Genomic DNA, 23,709 nt, shown 5'->3' on the forward strand with positions numbered 1-23,709 from the left:
TAACAGAGTTGTGGATGTTTTCTCGTAAGAAAGATTCGACGTCACAATTGTATAGAAATCGAAAATGATTAGTTAGAGCAACTTCTCTCCACATTATGGCGACTATTTTTTTATTAGGATGAACGATAAGTACTAAATCGATTGATCTGTATCTACTTTGTACTTTGTTTGTAGGAAGTTAAAAACGACAAACTTAAGAATAATATCTGTTGAACATTATAATTTCAAAAAATTTATACATGTTAGTCTATATACGTTATTCTTCTAGGAATTTACTCCAATTTATAGAATGCAATTTAACTGTTAATTAGAATGGCAAATCACTCCAAGTGCACAGGCTCAATTTTCATTTCATTATACTTGCATTTCACTCATTTCGAGTGATATTTCACTCTTCGAGTTTTACGGAGATATAAGATTTTCGCGGTAATCACCCGTTAAAACTTGGGTTTAAAGAGAGAGTGTTCATTACGTATAATATATATTTAAAGCAGAAATTTAACGTTTTGCTTTAAATCTTTTTTTATATATATATATATATATTAAAACTTTATATTAATAGAGTGTTAGATATGTATAGTTGAAATGGACTGCTTCACACAGTATCATAAAGATCTCAACATTCAATTCAGTCAATCGTTAATGACTTTCAGAAATTATACGCGTACTTGTTACATCTTGTGACCGTAGATGTTCTAAAGAGGATGACTGTACAACGACGCGTGTTACTTAATCCCAATCATATCCACAAATGATATCTAATATCACTAATTTAATAGACTGTCAATAACAAGACCGTCATTGGTCAATTAAGTGAAGCAAGTGAAACTCCAGTCACTGGAAACTAAGCTTGTTGGTAATCTTTAAGAAAAATCGATTGTTAAGAACTTTTTACGATACAATAAACATATATAACGTTATACACATTATTTGATGATAGATATTTATTGTCAGAAGCAGAGCCGAAGGATACATATTAATTTTAACGATATAAATAAAAAAAATTGACTAATTCACATTGTTGACCTTGTTGCAACTAAGCTGTGAAAATAAAAGTAGACATCATATTCATAATTGTATATTCTCATTGCTCTTTGTTTGACAAATGATGTGTATATCAGAGCAATCAAAAAGTTTCTTGTTTTTTTTTAATCTAACGTCTCGTGCTAACAATAAATATAGGAGTTACCAATCTGTTGCGGATACACGGTGTTACACTGCCAAGCATGTTCAACGTCCGTACGTAGGTAACTCTCACGAGTATTAATAGAGTAATAAATTAATTGCTTTAAGAATATTCTACGTTACAAAGCTTAGCTATAAATAAATATACTCTATTTATTGAACACTCGCGCGCCGAGATATAAATTTTACGAAGATATGTTTGAGCATTAAAAAAATTTTTAATACGCTGCTTAAAAAACTTATATATAGGCGAATTATATTCTTTCTCAAAGATAATTTTACGTAGTATTTGATAGACTTACCGTTTCCATTAAGTAAGATCTCGTTGATCTTGTTCTTACCGAAAGCATTTTCATATACCTGCCTTTAGCGAAATATCCGTCCATACACGTAGATTTAGCGTAATCGTGATTAATCGCCTTTTTAGGCTTCGAAGTGAGCGATAAATAGGAATGTAAGTAAATTTTTGCTACGTAATTGTTAAGATCGCCGAGCGAATCGCAGGATTCTTGAAAGAAAAGGAATATATGTGTGCATGTGATATGTACCTATTAGCAGAACGCGAAGGCACTTGCACAACGTCTGTAATGTATATTTATTATATAAATATTTGCAACGTTTTATTAAGATTTTAATTGACAGGTTAATTGACGTGCCACAAGTTCTCTCATAGGTATCTGTGCGAATGGAAACTTGATGTCACAAGGCTGCCTTACATGTACATGTCGCAGAAGTAAGATAAATAAATTTAGCAAATCTAAATGATCATGTAAAAATTACTAATATCCAATAATTTCACAAACTACATTCCATTCCTATTCATTTTTTTTAGAAAACTGATTTATAATATACTGATTATGAAAGAAAAATGTTCGGTATAATAAATTATGGTGAATAATTGTTGGCAATTTATAGTCGAAAACCATGTAGTGTTTCCGGATATGGAATTGTAAATTATTATTGTTATTATTATTATAGCGATATTAATTATAATAATAGGAGTTCTTGACCATAATTATTTTATATAATATCTTATAGTCATAAATATCAAACATTTTCTCTCATTGTAAGTGTAGTATTGCGATTTTTTTTTGCTCCAAACTCTAAACTCGTTTTTTCGGCAAAGTGATTTCTGCGCTATCTTAAACCGTAATCTCAAATTAAAAACAAGTTGGCCAAACATCAACTATAAAATTCAGAGCTTAGAACAAATTAACGTTACAACTCGAAGCTTAAAACAATAAGAGACTTAGCACATCTATTATATGATAGATCGAGATAAACATGGTTATTTCCAATAAAAAACGTTTTTGACATTATCATAAGTCGCAAATTCTAAGCTTTCAACGAATCGAGTTAATCCAAAAATTAGTTGTAAAGTTTAGAGCTTAAGCACATTAACGTCACAACTCGAAACTCAGAGCAAGACTCCGTAATCAATTTTCACGCCAGGAATACATAGGATAAATGTAAAGAACAACGAGTACTTCAAAACAATATCGAATATATTAATATTAATATCGTCAAAAGATAACATAATTAAATATCAGGTTACTATATTCGTCGCAGCCGTTTTTTTTTTCTCGGACCGCTGGAACGAACATTGGCATAAGGAGATTCTTTCTACGTCTAACAATATAATGGACGAAGAAGTTCCACGGTGCCACACTCGATGTGGCTGCAACGCGGTTTACGTCAGTTTACGTATCAGCGAAACGGCTTTTACTTCGACTTGTGCGTCTTTAGAGACGCGGGCGAACATAATTTCTTCGGCTCTGGTAGATATGTATAATAATCTAATATTAAAAATATGTAAATTCATAACTGTGCATTTGTGAACATATATATATATATATATATAATATAAAATATGATATATATATGTATATACACACAATCTTTTTCTATTATATCTATACATGTGTAAAAGAAGGCTCATCTCGAGATCGCGCAGTCAGATACCTCCGTTGCTTATGGATGCATTTGAATAGTGGTACGCGTTATCGCAGTCTACAAAGACATATACATATGCAACGAATAAAATTAACTTGATTGTAATTATCAGCATCGACGCGCAGGCTCCAATAACCTAAGTATTGCACCTGGTTTTATTAATGATAGACATTATTCGCAAGAGAAACTATCTACAATTTCCTTCTATCTATACATTAATACATACACAGGATGTATATCTTTAAAAACACCTACGAACCATATAACGCTATTCCGCGGATCAAAAACTGAGTTTAAAACCTATAAACCATTTTGCAATTTTTTTGCACAAATTTTTGATTAGGAATAACACTAGTTCGTAAACGCTTTTTAAGATATATCCTGTATATATAAAAATGTGTATGTAATATATATTATTAACTATATATAGTAATTATATAACAATATGTCGACGTTGTAAAAAGAAAAATTACAAGTATTCGTTCAGCAAAGTCGGCATTGATCAAACCAGGCGTCAATTCGAGCCATTTTAGCGTTCCTCAGCACCGGAGGCGCACCTGCTTGATCTCTATTGCACGAATTAGTCTACGAGACAATTATTAACTATTGCACCAGTCGTGCGTGATCACACGTACGGTAACGACAATACGACGAACGAGCCTTTCGCGAGATGCGGGGGCTGTATTCGAATTGCGGAATCGCGGCAGTCGTGCCCTAACAACGTTTTTCTCATTGATAGAACTGGTGCACATTCAATGCATATTAAAGTCGCCGTACACTAATTTAATCTGAATGAAATAGTAAGATTCATCTCAATTAATAAATGTATACATATATTGCTTAAAGTATGTGTTTTATTAAATAACACAATAAAATGTATTAAGGACTTTGCGATTCAACTTGACTGGTTAAAACAGCAATTTAAAATGCACTGAGTGCGCACCAATTCTAACAATGTAAAATGCTATAAGTTGCGATCGTCAGAATCGAATCGTCGAAGCGAGCGCTAAAGTCTCAAAATTACCGTAAAGGACTAAGAAAAAGGAGCAAGGAAGAATCACACGCACCAGACGAACCAATCGCGCGCAATCTTGTTCACTATCGTTATGTTTGAGCGAAGCAGAATGGACCGCACGAATAAAAACGTCGAGGCAAGAGAACAAGAGCGAAGGCACATATTAGTGATTATATGGGGGCCAGATTAATGCTTTTTATTAATAATTAGCAAACTAAAAAAAATAATAGCTAAAAAATATATAATTCTATCAATTTTTTCTTTGAAAAGCAGTTGAAGAAATCTATCATTTATGTGTATCTATCAGGAGACGCGGTAGTGTCTCTGGCCATGTTCAAAAAACTACTAGTTAATTAAAAAATTTAAAAGATTAATAATAGACACTACAAGTCTCTTATCTCGAGCAAAGCCCATTTTTGAGGGGTACATAACTACTAAAATATAAAGAAGTTTGAATCGCACGTAATATATCCTGAAAGGCGGCATCGTCACGAGTAATTTGAACTAAAAAAGTTTAAAATCGGTCAAGCTGTTCTAGACATACAAGCGGTCAAAAAGTGATGATTTTCATGAAAAATTAAGGAACGTCTCCTTCCTCTCTGTCCGCAATCGTGTGCATCTCTTTTACCTTTCACACCTCCACCAACTTCGACCCACTACACCCTTTCCCATCGCTCCTCTCTTTCGCTGTATTTCACTCACTTTCGTTATATAATATTTTTAAATCATTTTTTATATGTATTTGTAATATATTTGTACTCTAAAAAGTAATATCCTAAAAAAATCGTATTATAAAAATGAAAAGATCGAGCCATGTTCAAAAAAAGAGAAGAGAGATTCTCAAAAGTTTACCTTTTTATCTAATAATAATATATTACTACGAAAAGTAACTGATAGTATATTATTATTAGATAAAAAGGTTTAAATTTTTGAGGATCTTTTTTTGAACATGGCTTGATCTTTTATTTTTATGATATGATTTTTTTAGGATCTAGCTTATCAGCCTGATTTCATTCATTGCTGAATATCGACCTTTTCCAATCTTTTCCATTCTATATGGTGTTTGGAAGGAAAGAGTTTGGTACCAAAAGGCCACGCTTGTCATGCTTGTTGGCGAGTGTACATATATATCCGCTGATATATGAAACCAACAGTTTTTAACGTCAAATTCGAACGGCAATGACAAAGATATTCTCGAAAGTTTGTCATTGCCTTCCGAGAAGTGACGATCACTTGGATCTTTGACATAGAAAGTAGTCACGCTACGCTCTGCACTATAACCGCTACAAGTTGAACAAATATCATTTGTAAAATTATATATTTTTTTAGTTGATAATTTTCTATTTTCAAATTGAAATGTACGCGCGCGTGCCTATGTATGTGTGATATGAGGAAGGGAAAGCGAGAGAGGGAAGGAGAGGAAAAGAGGAGAGAGAGAGAGAGAGAGAATAATTAAAGAAGTTAAAAGTATAGATTATAGAAAATGATATGAGAAGGTATTTCTTATCTTCATCATTTTCATCACGAAGTAAATTGTATGTTACAATTTAGTATGTCTAGAAATATTTTCCTATCAAATATTGCAAACTTCACTGAAGCAAGTAGTACTTCATAGTGAGTTTATTTTATTTGGCCTTTCCAAAAAAAAAATTAATGTCTTTTTTTGTTTTTATTACTGTCTACTAAGAGCTTTCATTTTTATTCGTACGATCCAATGAGTCTTGACGATTTGGATGCGGACTGTTTGCTATTAACTTTAACAAGAAAGTCGATATATAATATTATACTTAATTGAACCTTGGCAATTAATATCGCTTGGCAATAATTATCACTTTCCGCAAGACAGGGAAGAAAATTTCACCAGCCCCGGCAAAGTGTTAATTTGATCATACTTGTATCCGCAAATCCGAAATCATGTAATTGAACTATACAAGCGGCTAAATCTGTCGCGATTGAATCTTTAACTTAACAATTTATAAGTTCGAAAGATATTTCACTTATATCTACATACTCCTACACATATATCGTAAGTGTCAAATTATAACGCTAGCGTAATATGTGCTGATCGTTGATTAATGTGTCGATATATCTCTAGATCAATAGAACAAACGCGGATTAATGAATGGACAGAACGGGATAGCGAAATTCGCTCTCGGGGAAAGGAAGTGAGAGACTAACGGAAGACTTTTGTAATATTTGCTGTTTTAACGTAAGAAATAAGCGCCGTCGTCATTTAACAGCGTGCACCTACTGAAAGACATTGAGAACGTACATTTGAAAAAAAAAAAAAGGTAAACTAGAAGAAAGTGCGACACGGATTTAACAATTTATGACCGAATGACAAAGGACTGAACAAGTATACATACTCCTATGACTGTGTTCCAAATTTACTGCCAGCGTTGAAAATGCTACAGTTTATGTTACGTGCACTATAAATTTTCAATATAGGCAGTCAATTTTGCAACATAGTCTATGTATATATATTGTATTGTATACATATATATATATATATAAACTTTCATCTTAAATATTAAAAATTAAATTAAGTAATATTCATAAAACAGCGCATGTAAAATTTGAAAGAGAAAAACCTAACGAGACATAGTCTGTGATGTAACGCCGATTCTAAATATCATCCATGATATATTTGATACAAATCGAACGCGTTTAATTGCAAAAGCGAGTGCGCGACACGGGCTACATCTTTAAATATTGTCCAATACAATCGCTTACAACGATCGGTAAATATAAGTATTATTTACAATCTATTTAATGGGTAATTTGTTTATCTTGTATACATATAATCCGAGACGTGTGCGAATCGGTTGCTCATATATATCTATTCCCGCGAGCTCTTTCAACTCGACGCAGGTAAAAGTACGCGAGGATTAAAGTCCAATTGCCGTCATTGCAAGAAGGAATAAAACAAAAAAAAGCGAGAGGAAAATTAAGCTATGGCGCGAACAAAAAACTTGAACAGTAAGCCGTAAGTAGCACGCAAATCAACATTTTGAAAGCAATATTTACTACTGTTTACGTTATTGCTCAGATTGGCCGATTTGCTTACTGCTTATGTCATATTGCCTTACGCGTTTTTTTGTGCCATGACTTTTAAAAGGAGGAGAATGCGATACACGGTTCGTCTCATTTCAGGAGAGGGGAAATTCGGAACAAACGACGAGAAAGAAACGACACCGCTGTGCATTGCGCCACAACGGCTCCTATCTATCTCTAGACTAGAAAGAAACGCGCCGCTACGACGACGCGTCGGAAATTTACGAGGGAGAATAGTTTCCTTTGGGAAAATACGTATAGAGGAGAAATTACATCTTTACATTTGCACTTTGCCTTGTACGTCTACATCAACGTACGATGTGTTCGAAAAATAAAAATATCGTTAAACCTCGTCGACGTCAATAATAACGAGGATCATTCTCTCAAGGATTGCCCTTGAAACGCCTTTTTTCCAAACGATTTTAATTGGTCCTAAAAGTGTCGACCGCTCATCTCACCAACTCGAGATCGCACGTCATCTAGGAGGCAAGGAACTGGGACAGGCAAGAGGGTCCGGTTGAGGAAATCAAACCATGAAAACCTCAACGAAAGGATTACACTCTGTCTGCGGTGGAGGCAGCGCTGCCATGCGTTTATCCAACTCCACTCGTGGTAGGTACGCCTCGATACGCACGTCAGGTCCCGTGGCTGTGGTTGTCGCCAGCGTCGTTGCTCCGGGTGCTAATTGCAGACATTCTGCTGGCGCTAACTGCATTCACACAATATATGATATAATAATCTATTATCTGCAATAACTGCATTCACACACACACACACACACACATACACAATTTATCTAGTACAGTCGCTAAGAGCGAGAAATATATTCAAGATAGTCATTAATTTGAACACACCATATATACCATGGAATGTCTTAGGATACTCTAGTTCTACATATATATTAATTAAATTTCTTCTTCTTCTTACGTTAGGCCAAATCTGACTTGTGTTACACCTCTCTCATATGCTTGTGGTACGCACGTTATTTATTCAATTGGCACAAGCATATGGGACCTACAGTTTTAATGCCGGTTCCGAACGGCGGATTTTTCGAGAGGTGCTTTTGTGGGCAAGAATTCTCTCGGAAGGCCTTGCCGGCCTTTCCTAAGAGGAGACATATTACGAGCATAAATATTTTAGTTCTTACCGGGAATCAAACCCGGAACCTCTAGCATCACAGACCAGTGCGCTGTCTGCTATGTTACACTTGTGTTCAACTAAATGTGTAAATGCTATTTATGTACATGTTATTATATTTATCGCAAATTATTTCATAATTAAAAAAATTTTTTTGAGTAATAAACACAAAATTACAAAAGAGTGAAATTAAATGATATTAAAAATGTTACAACGATTTATAAAATATAACAAACATTTTGATCCTTATTGGATCATGTTCGGTATCATACAATGTATACAATATATAATAAAATTTGTAATTTTATTTTCTGAATACTGGATATGTATACAGTTTACACTTTCTATTGGAATTATTTATAAAAAAATAGAACCAGATAAATATGATACAAGAAAGGATTTCAAAAAGACACGAGGCTTTACTCACCAGAGCAGCTTGCTGAGGAATGGGCGCGATACCGCCGACGTTTGCGGGGGTGTAATAATTAGTCGGGCTAACCGGCGGTGAAGGATAAGGCCAGTAAAAGATAGGTGGCGGATAAGGCGTTGCGAATTGCGGCGGACCACGAGGCAACATCGCGGCCGCAGATGGAAATATCGCCACGGGTGGTGGTGGCAACATGCTGCCCCCTAAGAAAAAAGAAAGAAAAAGGACAACAATCAATGTTCGATCAAGATGATCTGGACGGTTTAATTAGATCAACGCAAATAAAAAGAAGCAGTCGTGCTTGTAGAATCCATTGCAATTCGTGGATCCCCTTTTTAATCAATTTATAATCAATCGATTTGTCAGGTCAGCTATCTCTCGCGATTTGTAATATCGATACTTAACGTATCGTTGATAGAAAAAAAAGAGGGACTCGCAGTACCCACAATCGTCCATTATGTATGTACAAACGTAAAGAAGAGTGCCCACTATGTAACCACTCCACAATTACGACGAGTGACATCGTGCAGATCCGCAGAGATGTTTCTAGAAGCACACAAAGCGTTTCTCATTTAGTAATGCACCAGTATACAGTCGAACGTATTCAACAGCGTGTTTCGCACTATGAAAGTGAAATTAGTGTGAGATACTTATTTTTTTCTTTTTTTAATGAAACAACCACTAAGATCTAACTTTGTACGCTGCACGATTTCACTTTCAATTAGATTGATCTTAGTACGATTTGAGCAAACGTTCCGTTAGATGCACGTAATTGGTCAACAGATATTTTCAATTCAAGCAATTTCAATTTTTTTCATCATAGAATTCATCGACTCAAAATAACTATTTTTTTTCTGAAGCGGAATCCGACTGTTGCCTGAAAGATGCTGAAAATCTGTGGAAAGTGAAGGGGATTACTTTGATTAGGTTAATATTCATTCTTATAATTTTATATCAAAATTTGGTCAAAAATTTGATCGAGAATTAAGTTGTAGACCTAATAAAGCTAGATTCTCTGATATCATTACCAAAAATTATCTCCTCGCGCATGCTCAAAACGTACAAAGAACGTAGTTATCCAAAGGAATAATGATTTGGACTTGGCCTACCTGGAAGCACAGAAGTTAGTATTTGTAGGTCCCGCTACCATAACAGCAATCGACACTGCACCATTGTAACACGATGTATATAATGTATATCTTATATATATATATATATATATACACATACATATATATATATATATAATATGTAATGCAGCACCACTTGCGATTTCGCCCCTCTGCCAAATCACCAGATACACGCAGATTCTCACTCTCTTTTTCTCTCTCTTTCTACCTTTCCCCTCTTTCTCTTTCTACCTTCTCTGTCTCTCTCTCTCTTTCTCTCTCACACTCTCTCTCTCACTCTTCTCTCTTTTGCCTAGCGAAAAAGCCTTTTTGCGTGCGCCATTTTGTAACAAAAGTACAGCCTACGTACGTATCACTTATCTATCTGAAAAGATGTTTAAAAGTTTGAAAAAAATTAATAAATCACATACAACAATTATTTTAAAGTTATTGCATGATTTGAGTAAATATGATTTGAACAAAGATGTGACACGGATAACAAGCTGTCATTTTGCACAATTTAAAGAAAAAAAAAACGTGGATTCGTATCGCATTGGGCTATTTGCAGGCGGAAACGTGTAACACAATGGAAGGAATAAGTAGATTTACTAAACTAGTTTCTAATAGACCGATGGGATGATCGGCATAGCAAAAAGCAACGACTCATAAGTATTGGCCACATTGAACTTTCTGATAACGTTCAACTTGAATAAATCAAGAATCTCATCATGTCGAAAGAATGAGTAATCACGAAATGGCAGAGGAGACACATACAAGTCGATATTCATAGTCGGACGAACTTATTTTTAAATCGTCTTAAGTAATGTCTTAGGATGCCAATCTATAATTGGCTTGTGACATTTTAAGACGGTTTTAAATATAAGAACCAATTATGAACCGGTCTCATTATTAAAGATATCAGTCTTTCGATTGAAGATAGAAAGGAAGGAAAATTCACGAACAAAGTGTCAGAGAAATGGATAGAAAGGGGGGGAGGGAAAGGGAGAGAGAGAGAGAGAGAGAGAGAGAGAGAGAGAGAAAGAGAGAATTTTACGCGCGAAAGGAAGAAAGACAGAACAAAAACAAGGAGAACGAGCGAGAGAAAGAGAGCTAAGAGTTACGACACAGAAATCTCCAACTTGATCTGTAGATACCAAAGATACCTGTGAGCCCAATAAAAAAAATGTATAGAACGTAACAAGATACGCGGTGGTTGCAATCTTCAGCGGTTTTTTCTCCAACAAGATCTTGCGGAAGTTTCAAGCTCGGCATTTTAAAGAGAAAACGCATTCTCCTCGAATACTCTATCACTTACAAGTAACGCTTCGTCTCGCTCGAGAGAGATGCGGAGAGCGAGACGGCGCGGCGCAACGGGATCAGACGCGAAGAGTGCAACCACCAGGCGACGTAATATAATCAGGGTAAGAGTCCACCAACCCGGCAAGCAAAAAGATATATATCCACAAGGCACATTTATTAAACATGATCGTTTTTACCGTCGATATAAAAATCGTCGATATACAAAGTGTATACAAGGAGATAAAAAAAAAAAAGATTGTACCGCGTGTGTATGTGTGAGTGTGCGTGTGTCCTGCTTCTCGGGAGGAGATAAAAGAAAAAACTCTTGAGGAGAGGAAAATGTCGGGGCAGGGATAAAGATATGAAGATGATGAGCTTTTTTTTTAAGCTCCTGTTGTTGTCTCGCTAGGACATCTTCACGCTTTCGACGTATACTGTTGGTCATTAAAATTGCAATGGAAAGAAAACGTATCATATTGAAATTTATCAAATGTACAGGTCATACGGTAAAATATAAAAATGTGCTATATTTCTAATAAAAACACCGAACTGTAATTCTAAACTCCATCTATCATAAATAACCCGCCGTATAAATATAATATCACTTCTCACATTTATCTTGAGGTTGTAATTTTAATGACCAGCAGTATACACTTGTGCTAGAACACTCCGAGATGCACCCCTATGGTATGGAAACGACGTAAAAGGCGACCGATTCTCATCGCTTTTCTCGTCGCGTCCGCCATATAATGATTCACGTCAAGATGTAAGAATACCAGGTGTAACAAACGCAGATATTGCGCACAATACTTGCTGAATATAACTAATTTCTAATTGGTAGCAAATGTTTAATTAGTCATCCAACTGATTGGTGATTCACGAGAATGTTATACCTAGTATTCTTATACACATGGTACCGGTATGGTCCACGTGATACATCCGCGTGATGAACGCCTGTCCATTCGAATCGTCTCGCCATGTTTCACTATCTCTATGATATCAATTAATGCTACAACCGAGTCAGGAGATATAGTCCCGACGTTTTAAAGATGTCAGAGAGATGCATATCCCAAGTTCCTTAATCTCAGGACGTTGATTCGAAACGGCAGATAATCGCCTTGCGTCTTCGCTGTCAAAGACGATGTTTATGTTTTCTGACAACTATGTTTCTCGTTTTGTTTTAGTCCACGAAATCATGGTTAACGTACCACCGTCGTCTCATCTAACGTCCCAAGATTAAATAAACGATCATTTACCATGTAACTATGCCCGACATACGTTCCTTCTTTTTTTTCCTTTTTTTTCAAACGGTCCTCAATTATCTTCAAGTAAATAATTTTCTCAAACAGTTACGTTATATTTAAATATACAGAAAAATCGGATAAAGAATACGTAAAATAACGAATACTTTACTGCAGTTGCTATGACAGAATAGATAGAGAGTTGCTATGGCAGCTCACAAGGGAGCACAATCAAGTGTCCTCCAATTTTAGTAAGCTTCGGATATATTAATATGTAGAAAAAAATAAAAGAAACTTATGTTTTTATAAGTGCTTTCTAGTATGTTTTAAGGGAACGAAAACCTTTTTTAAAAAATAATTATTTTTTTCTTTTTAAGTGAATATCGTCTAAATCATAGAAAATATTTAAAAAATGTTTCAAAAAAATGTTAAATGATTTCAAAAGTACTTATAATAATGACAGAAAAAATTTTCTATTAAAAAATACCTTATTTATATAAAGAAAATAATAAAACTTTAATATTATTATAAAATACAAAAACAAAAAAAAAAGTTTTTTTAATAGTTTTGACAGTTCAGACTAAAGATCTTAGATCTCAGTCTGGTCGTAAACGATTTCGCCAAAATTCTACGAGAGAGACAGTTACGTATGCCTTCTCCTCGTATACCATATATGTATATTGTACAATCACACTCTAATTAATATTGTTTCATTCTTTAAACTTAATTAAAGTTATAGAGTTACAATATGTGTTAAAGTGAGATAGTATATATATAGGAAAAAAGAATATACATATATCTTTCTCGTTTTAGGATTTTGTCGAAAGCACCTGTGACTAAACTTTGATATAGGATTTGTAGTTTGGACGACATTCACTCAAAAAGAAAAAAACCGATATTTTTAAGGCAGGATTTTCTTAACAAAAAAGCGATTATAAAAAAAGTACGTCTCTTATTTCTTTTATATTTTAATATATTCGAAATTTATTAGATAAAAGAAGGGACACTTGATTGCGTTTCCATGTGAAATTACATCAAGGACACTCGCTATCGATTCTGTACGGTAGTACTATATTAGATACTATATAGGATTATAGCAAATAAAATTCTGTAACAATAACCGCAAGACGTAGACTTTTTTTTAGATCTACGTAAGACAGACAGTACCAACAGAAATAGAAATAACAGTAAACTTATCAATAAGACGAATTTTAATCGATTTTTACGTAACGTAAGTATGTGTCAATGCTGAAAAACTATCAGCGTCGCGATTTATGGGGGGACTACATACGCAGTATATAAAATTCACACAATTATAATAAGCACTGTGATCCAGCTTCGACCGTAAATGGCTTTCTTCTTCTAGTTTATTATTGTTTATCAATTGTATGGTCTTAAAAATATTCTAGTATTTACGTAACGTTACATGCAGATAATTTATATACAGATGTTGGGCATCAAATTATGTAGATCTAAAGCAATATCCTGATTCGTTCATTGGCTTAAGTTTACGTCTTATGGTTATTGCTACGGAATTTACTTAAGGGTATATTCTACTTTATCGTGTCAAAAAAATCGATTTTTTTTACATTTTTTCAATCGTTATAGTCTGTAGAATATCTCTGTCAAATTTTATACAAAAATTTACAATATTAACGAAGTTATCCTGAGCACGATAAGAATAAAGTAGAAACTTTAACGGACGCGGACCGATTGCGTCAAGTAGTATCAGGAGACGCGGTAGCGTCTCCGGCCATGTTCAAAAAAACTGTGAGACGCTACAAGTCTCTTATCCAGAGCCATCAAAGTCCATTATTGGGTTACTCTATGCAGCCAGATGATGCTATATATAGCTCAAGAGATGATCCTTTGTGTCTGTGAAATTTTGTTCAAAATTTCCTTTATAAAAGGTAAGTTACTAAAATTACCCATTATTCGTAAATGCATGAGAAACTTTAAACGCATTTTTCTCGAAATGACTTTTTTCAAATCGGGCGTGTATTTCTCAAGAACTATTGAACCGATCAACTTGCGCTTTGGCACACATGTAGTATACATATTACACTACCGTTTGACCCTCCAACTTTTTGATATCTTCAAAATTACTATTTTTTCGAATCGAAAGAAATGAATATTTTTTAGTAAAAATTTGAATACTTTTTTTCAAGTGCAGTCATTTTGTCAGCTTTTCTTCTAATAATTTATTACAGGGCCAAACGGTAGCTACATTTGTAAAGAATAAAACAAAAAAAATTCGTTTGTTTCAGATGACGAGGACGATAAGCAATCATCACGCCCGACGAAAGCAAATTTTTCAAGCTTGATCTCTATGTATTTATTTATATCTTTTATAATTAACAATAGAACGCTTTGTAAAAATTCGAGTTAGTATTTCAAACATAGACAAATATAAAATACATAGCATTAGCTGTATATATTTAACAATTTTTACAAATTTAATATCTAAAAATCGTCTTGAAAATGAATAGTCAAAGTAGAATACCCCCTTAACGGAAAGTTTACATTGCGCGAAATATAATTATTCTGAACTCCCAAAAAATGGACTTTGGAATAAGACTTGTAGTGTCTATTTTGAACATGGCCGGAGACATTACCGCGTCTTCTGAGGATCACGCGTTGAAAAAAGGAAGATTAACTTGTTGCAAGGCTCGAGAGAGATAAGAGCGTGAGAGGCATCTCTTTTTTTCTGTTGAATAAAATACAACGCCTAGAAAGATAGTTCACTGATCATAATATATACGTAATCGACTACGAGAGGGGTTAAAAAGAAAAAAAAGAAAGAAAAAGGTCGGGTCCGTTATGCAATCGTTTGCGAAACGTAGATACACGGCCGGAGGAAAGTTACGTATCCCTCCATGTAACCACACAACATGCAAACCAAAATCGTTTCACATACCCGTTGGGCCGCGAAGCAATACTAATCATGACAATCTCGTGTATGTGTCTAGCTATAAATGTTCTCCAGTATTCTAACAAAACACATAAGTATATGTATATTTAAAAAACCGTGGCAAGAGGAAGAAATGAAATTACCATAAACAACACTTCGCGATCCGCGCGACAGAATCAAGATCGGCTTCGTAAGAGAGGACCGGCTCTTCTATCTCCGCGGTTCATTGCAAACAGTGGAAGCCCGTTTAATCGGTTAATTGGCATGGCAGTGGGTGAGGTATTTGGCCGTCTTTACAAGAATAAGATCGGCGAGCTGCATCCTTTCGATAAAGCCGATGCTCGATTCCCTAGTACACCAATCTATCTATCCAATCTATGTATCCGTCTCTCAGTGTATAATTTCACCAACTACACTATTACAAAAGATATTAGGCCGTAAGCCAGCTTTGAAAGAGTAAATACGCCGACACCACAGTTAAATCACAAGCCGCGAGAGCATATACAGAGACGGTAGCGTGTTTAATTCCGCTTTTTCTCTTCGTTTCCCCACGTTATCAAATACTCTCCAAAACCAAGAGTCTAATTATTAATGCACATATTCGGTATACTAAGATATTAACTGTCACACACGATGGAATTAGTGTTGGATCACATCCATGTAAAGTAGGCGTGATTATTAACGATATTGTACTACAAATGCAGTGAACGCTATGCGGTACAAAAAGTGTGTATATGTGTATGTATGTATGTATGTGCGCGCGATTTTCCCCAAGTATAAGATAACAGAGCAAAACGAATTTTGTGTGTGCTTTATTGTAGGAATTTGTGATTCACATATATTAATATTCTAGTTTAAATTAAAGCTTGTATGTTACAATCCTTGAGAAAGAAAGATTAACAGGAAAGAGAGAAAAACAGATTAGCGATAAAGCCAATTAAAAGCAAACAAATTTGTTTGCAAATAATTAATGACAAAAATTTATTTACACATAGATTGTAACATACATGCGTAATAGATGCCACATATAAAAGAATCTATAATACGTCCGAATTAGAATTTTAGAATATATAACATTGGATGGAATGTCCATTTTACACTTACAATTAGCTTAATAAAATATTTCTAGCAAAATATATAAATCATTTATATATATACACATATATAATATATACATACATACAATATACATATATATATATATATATAAATGAATATTTCTGATAATATCGACTTGTAGACTTTTTTGAGACAGAAACTTCTCGTTGGGCATTTTTTCACCGATATTAATAAATCAGATTAGACATTTAAAAATATATAATCATCCAAAATTGCTTGAACATCATTATTGTAATACAAAATAGAAGTATATCACTAGGAAGAAATCATATATTACGTTAAAAAACTTTACAATGATTATTTTCACAGACTTTAACACGTAATACATTGATAAGAAAACTCTTGTAGCAAAAAATACTTGAAAAATATTAATGTCTCAAATAACTCTTCTAGCATTCGATAAAATCCAGGATTATACTATCTGTGTATACTATGATAATTCTTATATGCTCTGTAAATATATATATATGTATGTATATATGTATACATATATATGCATATATAAAAGGGAGCATGCGTGGATTATTGAATTCTGAGAGCCAGACAAAGTACTTCGTGTTCACATTGCATTAGATAAGGCACTTCGTTACGCTCACGTGGAAGAGCTGTTTTCGTCCACGCGATCTTCCACAGGTACTTGGTAAACACGCGATTACGAAAGAATATGTACGCACGCTAAATGGAATTTTATATATCACTATCATTACAATTAATATGTTTACCAAGATTAGACTTGTTGCATAAATGCATTAGGATAAGAAAAATAAACCGTTTTGTGATAGTTAAGTACCGTCGTGTAAGTAACGCCCGAATTTGTACCAAGCATTCCTAAACGTTAGGTACACCTTATCGACTGGACAAACGTTGTAAAGACGTTTCTGCCAGACTTGCATGGAATACGAAACGGAATGTCGTAGATATCGCGAATAATTACAACGCTTACTCGCTAAGAATGTACATAAATCCGTTAAAGTAAGTCGTATTGTCGGTAACACGGCAATTCCCGCGTAGCATACGTATTTCCGCGCGAATAACAATAAATTCTTGCTCGTTTGGAGAAATCGAGGCAATTGTTTCCGTTCTTCTCGCGTGGAACTCAAGGAAGAGTCTATAAAACGAAGCTAATAGAGATAGATGCAGCAACGCATCAGATCTGGGGATAAAACTGAGCTGGGTAAGGCAAGCCCGGAGCCGCGGTCGGAGCTGGCGCGTGAAACGCCGCTGCCGGTGTGTGCCAAGTACGTTTTGCGGCGACAGTACCCGCTGTTGCGTCAGCGGGAAAAGCGGCGTCCCACGTTCGCTTTAGACCCATTATCGCGGCCGGGTTCAAGGTTGGCGCGGTAGGTATGATAGGCGTTAACAGCCCATGCGGCGTCGGTGCCCGCAGAATAGGAATACGGGGATGATGAGGAACGTTAAAGAGCAAAAATGGCGTAGCCGCCGCAGCCGCCGCGGCCGCCGCCGCTGCTGCCGGAGTTGTCGGTGGTGCATGAAGAGCCGCAGCTGCCGCGACAGCAGCTGCTGCGGCCGCCGGGGGTGCTACAGCATAGGGAAGTTGGGCTGTCTGAACTACTGAATTTGGGCCCGGTAAAGCTAAGGACTTGCTCGCGGCGGCGGCGGCGGCGGCGGCAGCGACTGCCGAAGTAGGTGAATGGGTAGTCGAGGTAGGAGACGGATTCGATGCCAGGGCCATCAACCATAGGTCTTGATTCCTGATAGCCTGCGCCTGGGCGGCCTGCGCTTGCGCCACCTGAGCCTGCGCCTGAACGGCTTGGGCCTGTACCAGAGCGTGAATGTCCCACAGGGGTGATGGAGGCGGCGGCGGTGGCTGCGCGGTCGGTACCGGTACCGGCACCGGCATCGGTGTTGGCGCAGGCGGATGTGTCAAGGTCGCGGGGGACTGTGTGGTCAACGTACCGGGTGATAGTAGTGCCTTGGTCGACGGTGGTGTTACCGCACCTGTCAATACCAGATTCATGTCGTCGCCGCTGCACTGGAACACTTCGATGTATCGCTGCTTCTTGCCATAGATCATGTATCGATGATGTCGCTGCGTCGCACACGCGTATGCCGATGCCTCGCTGTCCATTTGAATAAACGCCTCGCCAGACGGTTGACCCTGGTGTTTACAAAATTGAAAATTAGAAAAAAATAACGCGAAATTGTCATTAAAGCGTCTACAACTATTGTTAATAATACGCGTGATTTATACATTACTATCCACAATATCGGCTTACATTTTGAAAAAAAAATATAAAGGAAATGTAAATAATTATCTGCGCACGAATAAAATGGTACGAACGAAACGTCGTACTATGTGATTTAAATATTACATTTATTTTGAATAAAATTGGTATAGAATTAGAACACACAGAACTGATACAGAATTAACACACTATCAAAGCCTAAAAATTAAATAATTGAATGGTATGATATTTCTTGCGCTTCCTGTATGTTTAACTGATATCTACCTGAGCATTATAAACCATATGAACACCCTGATAGACGATATTTTTCGAATGTTCGCCCATAAACTCCAAAATGTGTTCGACGAGTGCTTCATACGGCAAACCACGAAGTCTCACACAATCTTTGCGAGTACCGGACGTAATGATATGTTGAGGGAGTAAGGGTGGAAGTTGCGCGATAGGCGGTGGTGGTAGTATTACTTGTTTCGGATCAGTCGCCCTATTTAGGACCTATATGTAATAAAATAAAAATTGTATAAAAATGCACGTTGTTTACTGTCATAAACTTCACGCTCAAATTTACCTGTTGTACTTCCGCGGTTGTACTTCGAAAAAGTTCTATATAACGGCTGCCGATACAGTCTCTGTGTTTGCTCAAAGCTTTCACCGCATCTTCTTCCTTCGCAAATAATACAAAGGCGTCACCTGTTGCTCTACCGTCTGGTTTTTTTACAAATAGCACGCCATCCTCGCCATCCAACACTTGGCATGGTTTTTGTCCAGATTGAAAAAATTCCAACTAAGAGAAAATTACTGATAGTGTATACAAGAACAAAATGATAATAACGATATATAATCGAAAAGCTGGTTATCATATACGCAAATAAGACTTCAGATCATTAAATAATGATGTACCACTTGTTTAGCAACACAATCATACGGCAAGCCCCTCATTCTAACGATGACTTGAGCCCCGCGTGACAAAAAAGCGTGCGCCTCCCCGCTTGTACCACCAGCAACGCCAACAAAGTCCTCTCCGGAGGCCTTGTAAACCTCTATGTATCGTGTACCCATGTGAAGTTTATGTCGCTTCAACGCCATATCTCTGTGTTCTTTATTAATAAACCGTACCAATGCCTCGCCGTTACGCCTTCCCATAGGACTTAAACAAAGAGCTACGCCACCCCTAAAAAAGTTATTACATCAGTATATCATCAAACAGCGGCGAGCTCTTCTATTTGTAATTATGATCATTAGAGAATACATAGATATAATGATTTTTAACCCTCCATCGGCAATGTAAAATTATGCATATTCTTCGGTCAATAACTTGTGTTTTTGAGCTGCAGATTTTATACTATTTTGGACTGTATAAAAATCTGAAAATATTGTTGCATATTAGTAAAAGCTTTAACTTATTTATATTTCAGAAAATTAATTGTATCTTTAAAGTCCAACGTAATCGATGGAGAGTTAAGTTAATACTCTACAAGAAATCTATTCTTCAGAGTCGCAGTTAAATCTATATAGCATACAAGATATACGATTCCAAATACAATGCTCGTCACTATTGTATATACAACAGGTAATAAGCAAGCTGAAGAAAATTTTCTTAGAGATATATTAGGTGGTAAACTTTAGTTTCCGCAATTTTTTTTTTAAAAACTCATTTGTCTCGATATCAAAAGCAAAAAATACGTCAAAGTATTTGCCCTCGCTAACTGTACATTTTTCCCATCTTTCGAGCAATAAGTGGATTCCGCGACGATGGAACGATTGAAGCAATCCATTCGTCGATTTTCGCACATTCTCGTAATTTCTGAAGTGTGTATCCACCAAGTCGTTGTATCTATCGGAACAAGTAATAATTTGAAGGAGCTAAGTCTTATGAATACGCTGGGTGCGGGAGAACTTTCCACTCGAGCTTCATCAGTGTTTTCTTGACGGCTTTTGCCAGACAAATGTCTAATCTCTAAAATGCAACCAGTTTCAAATGTCAAAGTAAATTACACCTATAACTAACGTCATCTAAATGTGAACTGCGGAAACTAAATTTAGCACTTAATACATATATATTATGTTCCTCAGATGTATGTATATATTTACAAAAAATTAATATATATACACACACATCTTTGTGTTATGTTTCGGATAAATTAGAATAACCCTGTGCAACTAAGTGCTTTATAGAAATATATGACTACCTTGATCAATTATCTGCTTCACACAGATCCACGTGGCTTGTGCATAAATACCAAAAGACAGTTAGAGAACAAATTAATTTAATTTACTCAAAACTCTTGTTAGTTGTATATTTGGTTGTATTTTATGTATCTCAATGGAATCACACTTACTTTGCGACATTTAACCCACGAAAAAACTTGGCAATGTCTTGATCTGAGGATTGCCAAGGGAGACCGCGCGCCCTCACTACGCAATCATTGTCCACCTCCTCATCCTTGGAGCTGAAGACAAGTTTCTGTTTCATTATTTGGGCAAATAAACATATAAATATATACAACTTATAAACTTACCATATACCAGGTTCTAGGACAATGTTAATTACTTCTGGATTTTTGAAAACGTGACCTAAAAGTCAACAAGTATATAATTAATTAATTGTACATTACAATAATTTAATATATACCTCACTGAACACAAACAGTATAATTACATCAATATTATATTTTCCTACTCAACAATGTAACTGTTACATATACAACATATGTCATATTACATTTATATTGTTGAATGTGAAATTATAATATTAATAATATACTATTAGTTTATATTTAGCGATTAGCATTAAGTAAAACTTAAATGTTCGTTAACTAGGCATGCTAAAGTGATGTGGCACATGAGTGAAATGTCTCTTTTACTCACATGCCTAAATGTAAAACGAATAAATTCGGGAAGTGGAAAAAAAGGAAAAAAAGTAGAACAATCGCGACAAACACACAGATAGAAGTAAGGAGCGCACACGCGCGGAATTTTCATTCATGATTAACCTCAGAAATCGATAAAGCATTCTTCGTCAATCGGTTGAACTCATTCGTGACAATTCGTGAAAAGGCGCAGAGTCTAACTTCGATGAACAATACGAAGTACTCGTAGAATCGTCAAAATTGAGAGAACGTGATATACAACCAGCATGGTACGTTTATCGTAGAAAAGCGTGGGATGCGTATACAATACGTCGCGTGCAAATACCATGAAATCGACAAGGCGTTCATACCAGTACACATTTCCAAGTGTTTGTAGATATAGGTATACACCATCGGCGTAAACTACCGGCTACAGTTACACTTCTCAATTTAACACCGTCACAGCAGTCACAGCGTCACAGCATAGGCACGCACGTGCTCGCTAAGCTCGCTTCGCTTTCTTATAGCTGCACTTTCTGTACTCTCTTTTTCTTTCTTTTCATCCTTCTCGTCTTGTCCTTCGTCGCCCATTGGACGTAAAATTGTTGAATGTAATACACGAAATATAAAAAAAAATAAAACTAACACAATGCGCATCTCACCGTCGTGGAACGTCACGAAATCTCCAAATTATACATGTTCTCCAGGATTCTCGGATTATAACTTCTCTGGTAAAAAAAAATTTTCATAATTTATCGTTAGCAACCATGCCAAATTAGGAGGGATGGCCCAAAATTTTATAATTTCTTCGTCTCACTTTATAACGCGTTCCAAATTAAGGAAATTGTTCTTCTTTTAAGTTTCACATTTATTAAAAACAATAAATGTGAAATAATGAGTCAAAATAAGTGTGAAGTATAATTTGCAAGTAGTAATGTGTGAAGAATTTTATTATTATAAGTATTAAATTTTATTATTTTTTATTTAAAAACTCAAATGTTATTCATAAATAAATACTTGGTAACATTTGGTAAAAGTACAATCTAAAAAAATAAGATCTGATCGTGATCTATTGCAACTTGACATAATTTTTGTTATATACTTTCATATATATGATGTTATATATTAAGTGTTATTAGTTATTTATAAAATAACTTGGTACTCTCTTGAAGTGACTTTAAGAAACCTATTCTAAAGTACCCGCACTAATTATGTGAAAAATTAATAGCGTTTTCGACCCAAATTTGCATTAAGCTGAATTGGAAAATGCTATTGGTCGACGCGTTATACATGCTCTATCAATAGGAGAGCACGAAACGTCATTAAGTCAATCCAGGGTTAATGTAAATCCGATATGAATATTCTATAAAGTATAGGATATAAATATAAAAAAAAAACAATCTGCTGTGTGTACATACATTATCATATAATTAAGAAACGCTCGGGCAATTATCAATATAAGTCGATTTTTGTATTTTTATCAATATGCATTATACGTGCGTGATCAATTTGAAAAATTGAAGATTAGATTAAGGTAGGAGTCATTTCGAATTATCCGCTGTTAAGGGTGTTATAAAAAAAAAGCCATTTATTTTTACTTTGCAAGGGTTAAAAAAAATTGCTTGGATTTTCAGCGTACATATGAGAAGGAGCGGCCGGCGCGGCGGTGCGGTGGCGGAAAACGCACTATTATACACCCGGGCGCAACGAGTCTTAGAAACGTCACTGAAAGCTGTACAATCAGTACCTACGAAATGGTATGGTTCACAAACTAGTAGTTTGCACGAAGAAGCAGCGCGGAATTCTTAGAATTGAACTTAGACGTCTGTAATTAAAACTTATTGTTTTACGAAAATTTATGTGTACGTATATAGTATAATGTATGAGTGAGAGATTGATGTAGCAGTATAATAGTGACGTGTCAATGACATATGTAAATCGTCCATGGGTTAATCTTACACTATGACTAATCGTCTTTAGGATCCCTTAAGTTTGACATCTTAAAATCTCATTGTAAACTTCACTTAAGAAAGATCAAAATTATACGAGGAATTATGACGTGGAAAAAAATGATCAGGACTGTCGCAGTCCGGCGACAATACGTAATGTCTTCTAAACTTGCGCTTATGCATTTCCTCTTTGTAACCTTATATCCGCCAGTAAGTCTCCGATTTCTCATACCTGCACGAAGTGATCATTTGATTCG

General features: G+C 35.6%; 2 protein-coding genes across 2 annotated transcripts in view; both read right to left on the reverse strand.

Annotated features, from left to right (window-relative positions):
- Positions 1–7,733: 7,733 nt before the first annotated feature.
- Positions 7,734–9,067, reverse strand: LOC108780384 (proline-rich receptor-like protein kinase PERK8). The gene is made up of 2 exons (XM_018548066.1): positions 8,768–9,067; positions 7,734–7,912 (listed from the first exon to the last, which is right to left on the reverse strand). The coding sequence occupies exons 1-2, from the start codon at positions 8,964–8,966 to the stop codon at positions 7,734–7,736; spliced, it is 378 nt and encodes a 125-aa protein (XP_018403568.1). The 5' UTR covers positions 8,967–9,067.
- An 8,365-nt stretch (positions 9,068–17,432) lies between these two features.
- LOC108780383 (RNA-binding protein fusilli) overlaps positions 17,433–23,709 on the reverse strand; it is a 34,176-nt gene continuing 27,899 nt past the window's right edge. The window contains exons 5-10 of the mRNA XM_018548065.1: positions 21,174–21,228; positions 20,994–21,104; positions 19,555–19,825; positions 19,223–19,438; positions 18,922–19,149; positions 17,433–18,569 (exon numbers count right to left, since the gene is read on the reverse strand). Coding sequence (XP_018403567.1) covers positions 17,598–18,569; positions 18,922–19,149; positions 19,223–19,438; positions 19,555–19,825; positions 20,994–21,104; positions 21,174–21,228 — 1,853 coding nt within the window. The 3' untranslated portion in view covers positions 17,433–17,597. The remainder of the gene's footprint in view (positions 18,570–18,921; positions 19,150–19,222; positions 19,439–19,554; positions 19,826–20,993; positions 21,105–21,173; positions 21,229–23,709) is intronic.

This window comes from Cyphomyrmex costatus, unplaced genomic scaffold (assembly GCF_001594065.2).
Source record: "Cyphomyrmex costatus isolate MS0001 unplaced genomic scaffold, Ccosl1.0 scaffold70, whole genome shotgun sequence".
In the NCBI taxonomy this organism is placed as follows: Eukaryota; Metazoa; Arthropoda; class Insecta; order Hymenoptera; family Formicidae; genus Cyphomyrmex; species Cyphomyrmex costatus.

Excerpts from the sequence above, each read along its gene's own strand:
- LOC108780384 (XM_018548066.1), bottom strand. The coding sequence starts at position 8,966 with ATGTTGCCACCACCACCCGTGGCGATATTTCCATCTGCGGCCGCGATG. Across the intron at positions 7,913-8,767 it reads TCAGCAAGCTGCTCTGGTGA|CGCCAGCAGAATGTCTGCAA; the intron begins GTAAAGCCTCGT and ends GAATGCAGTTAG.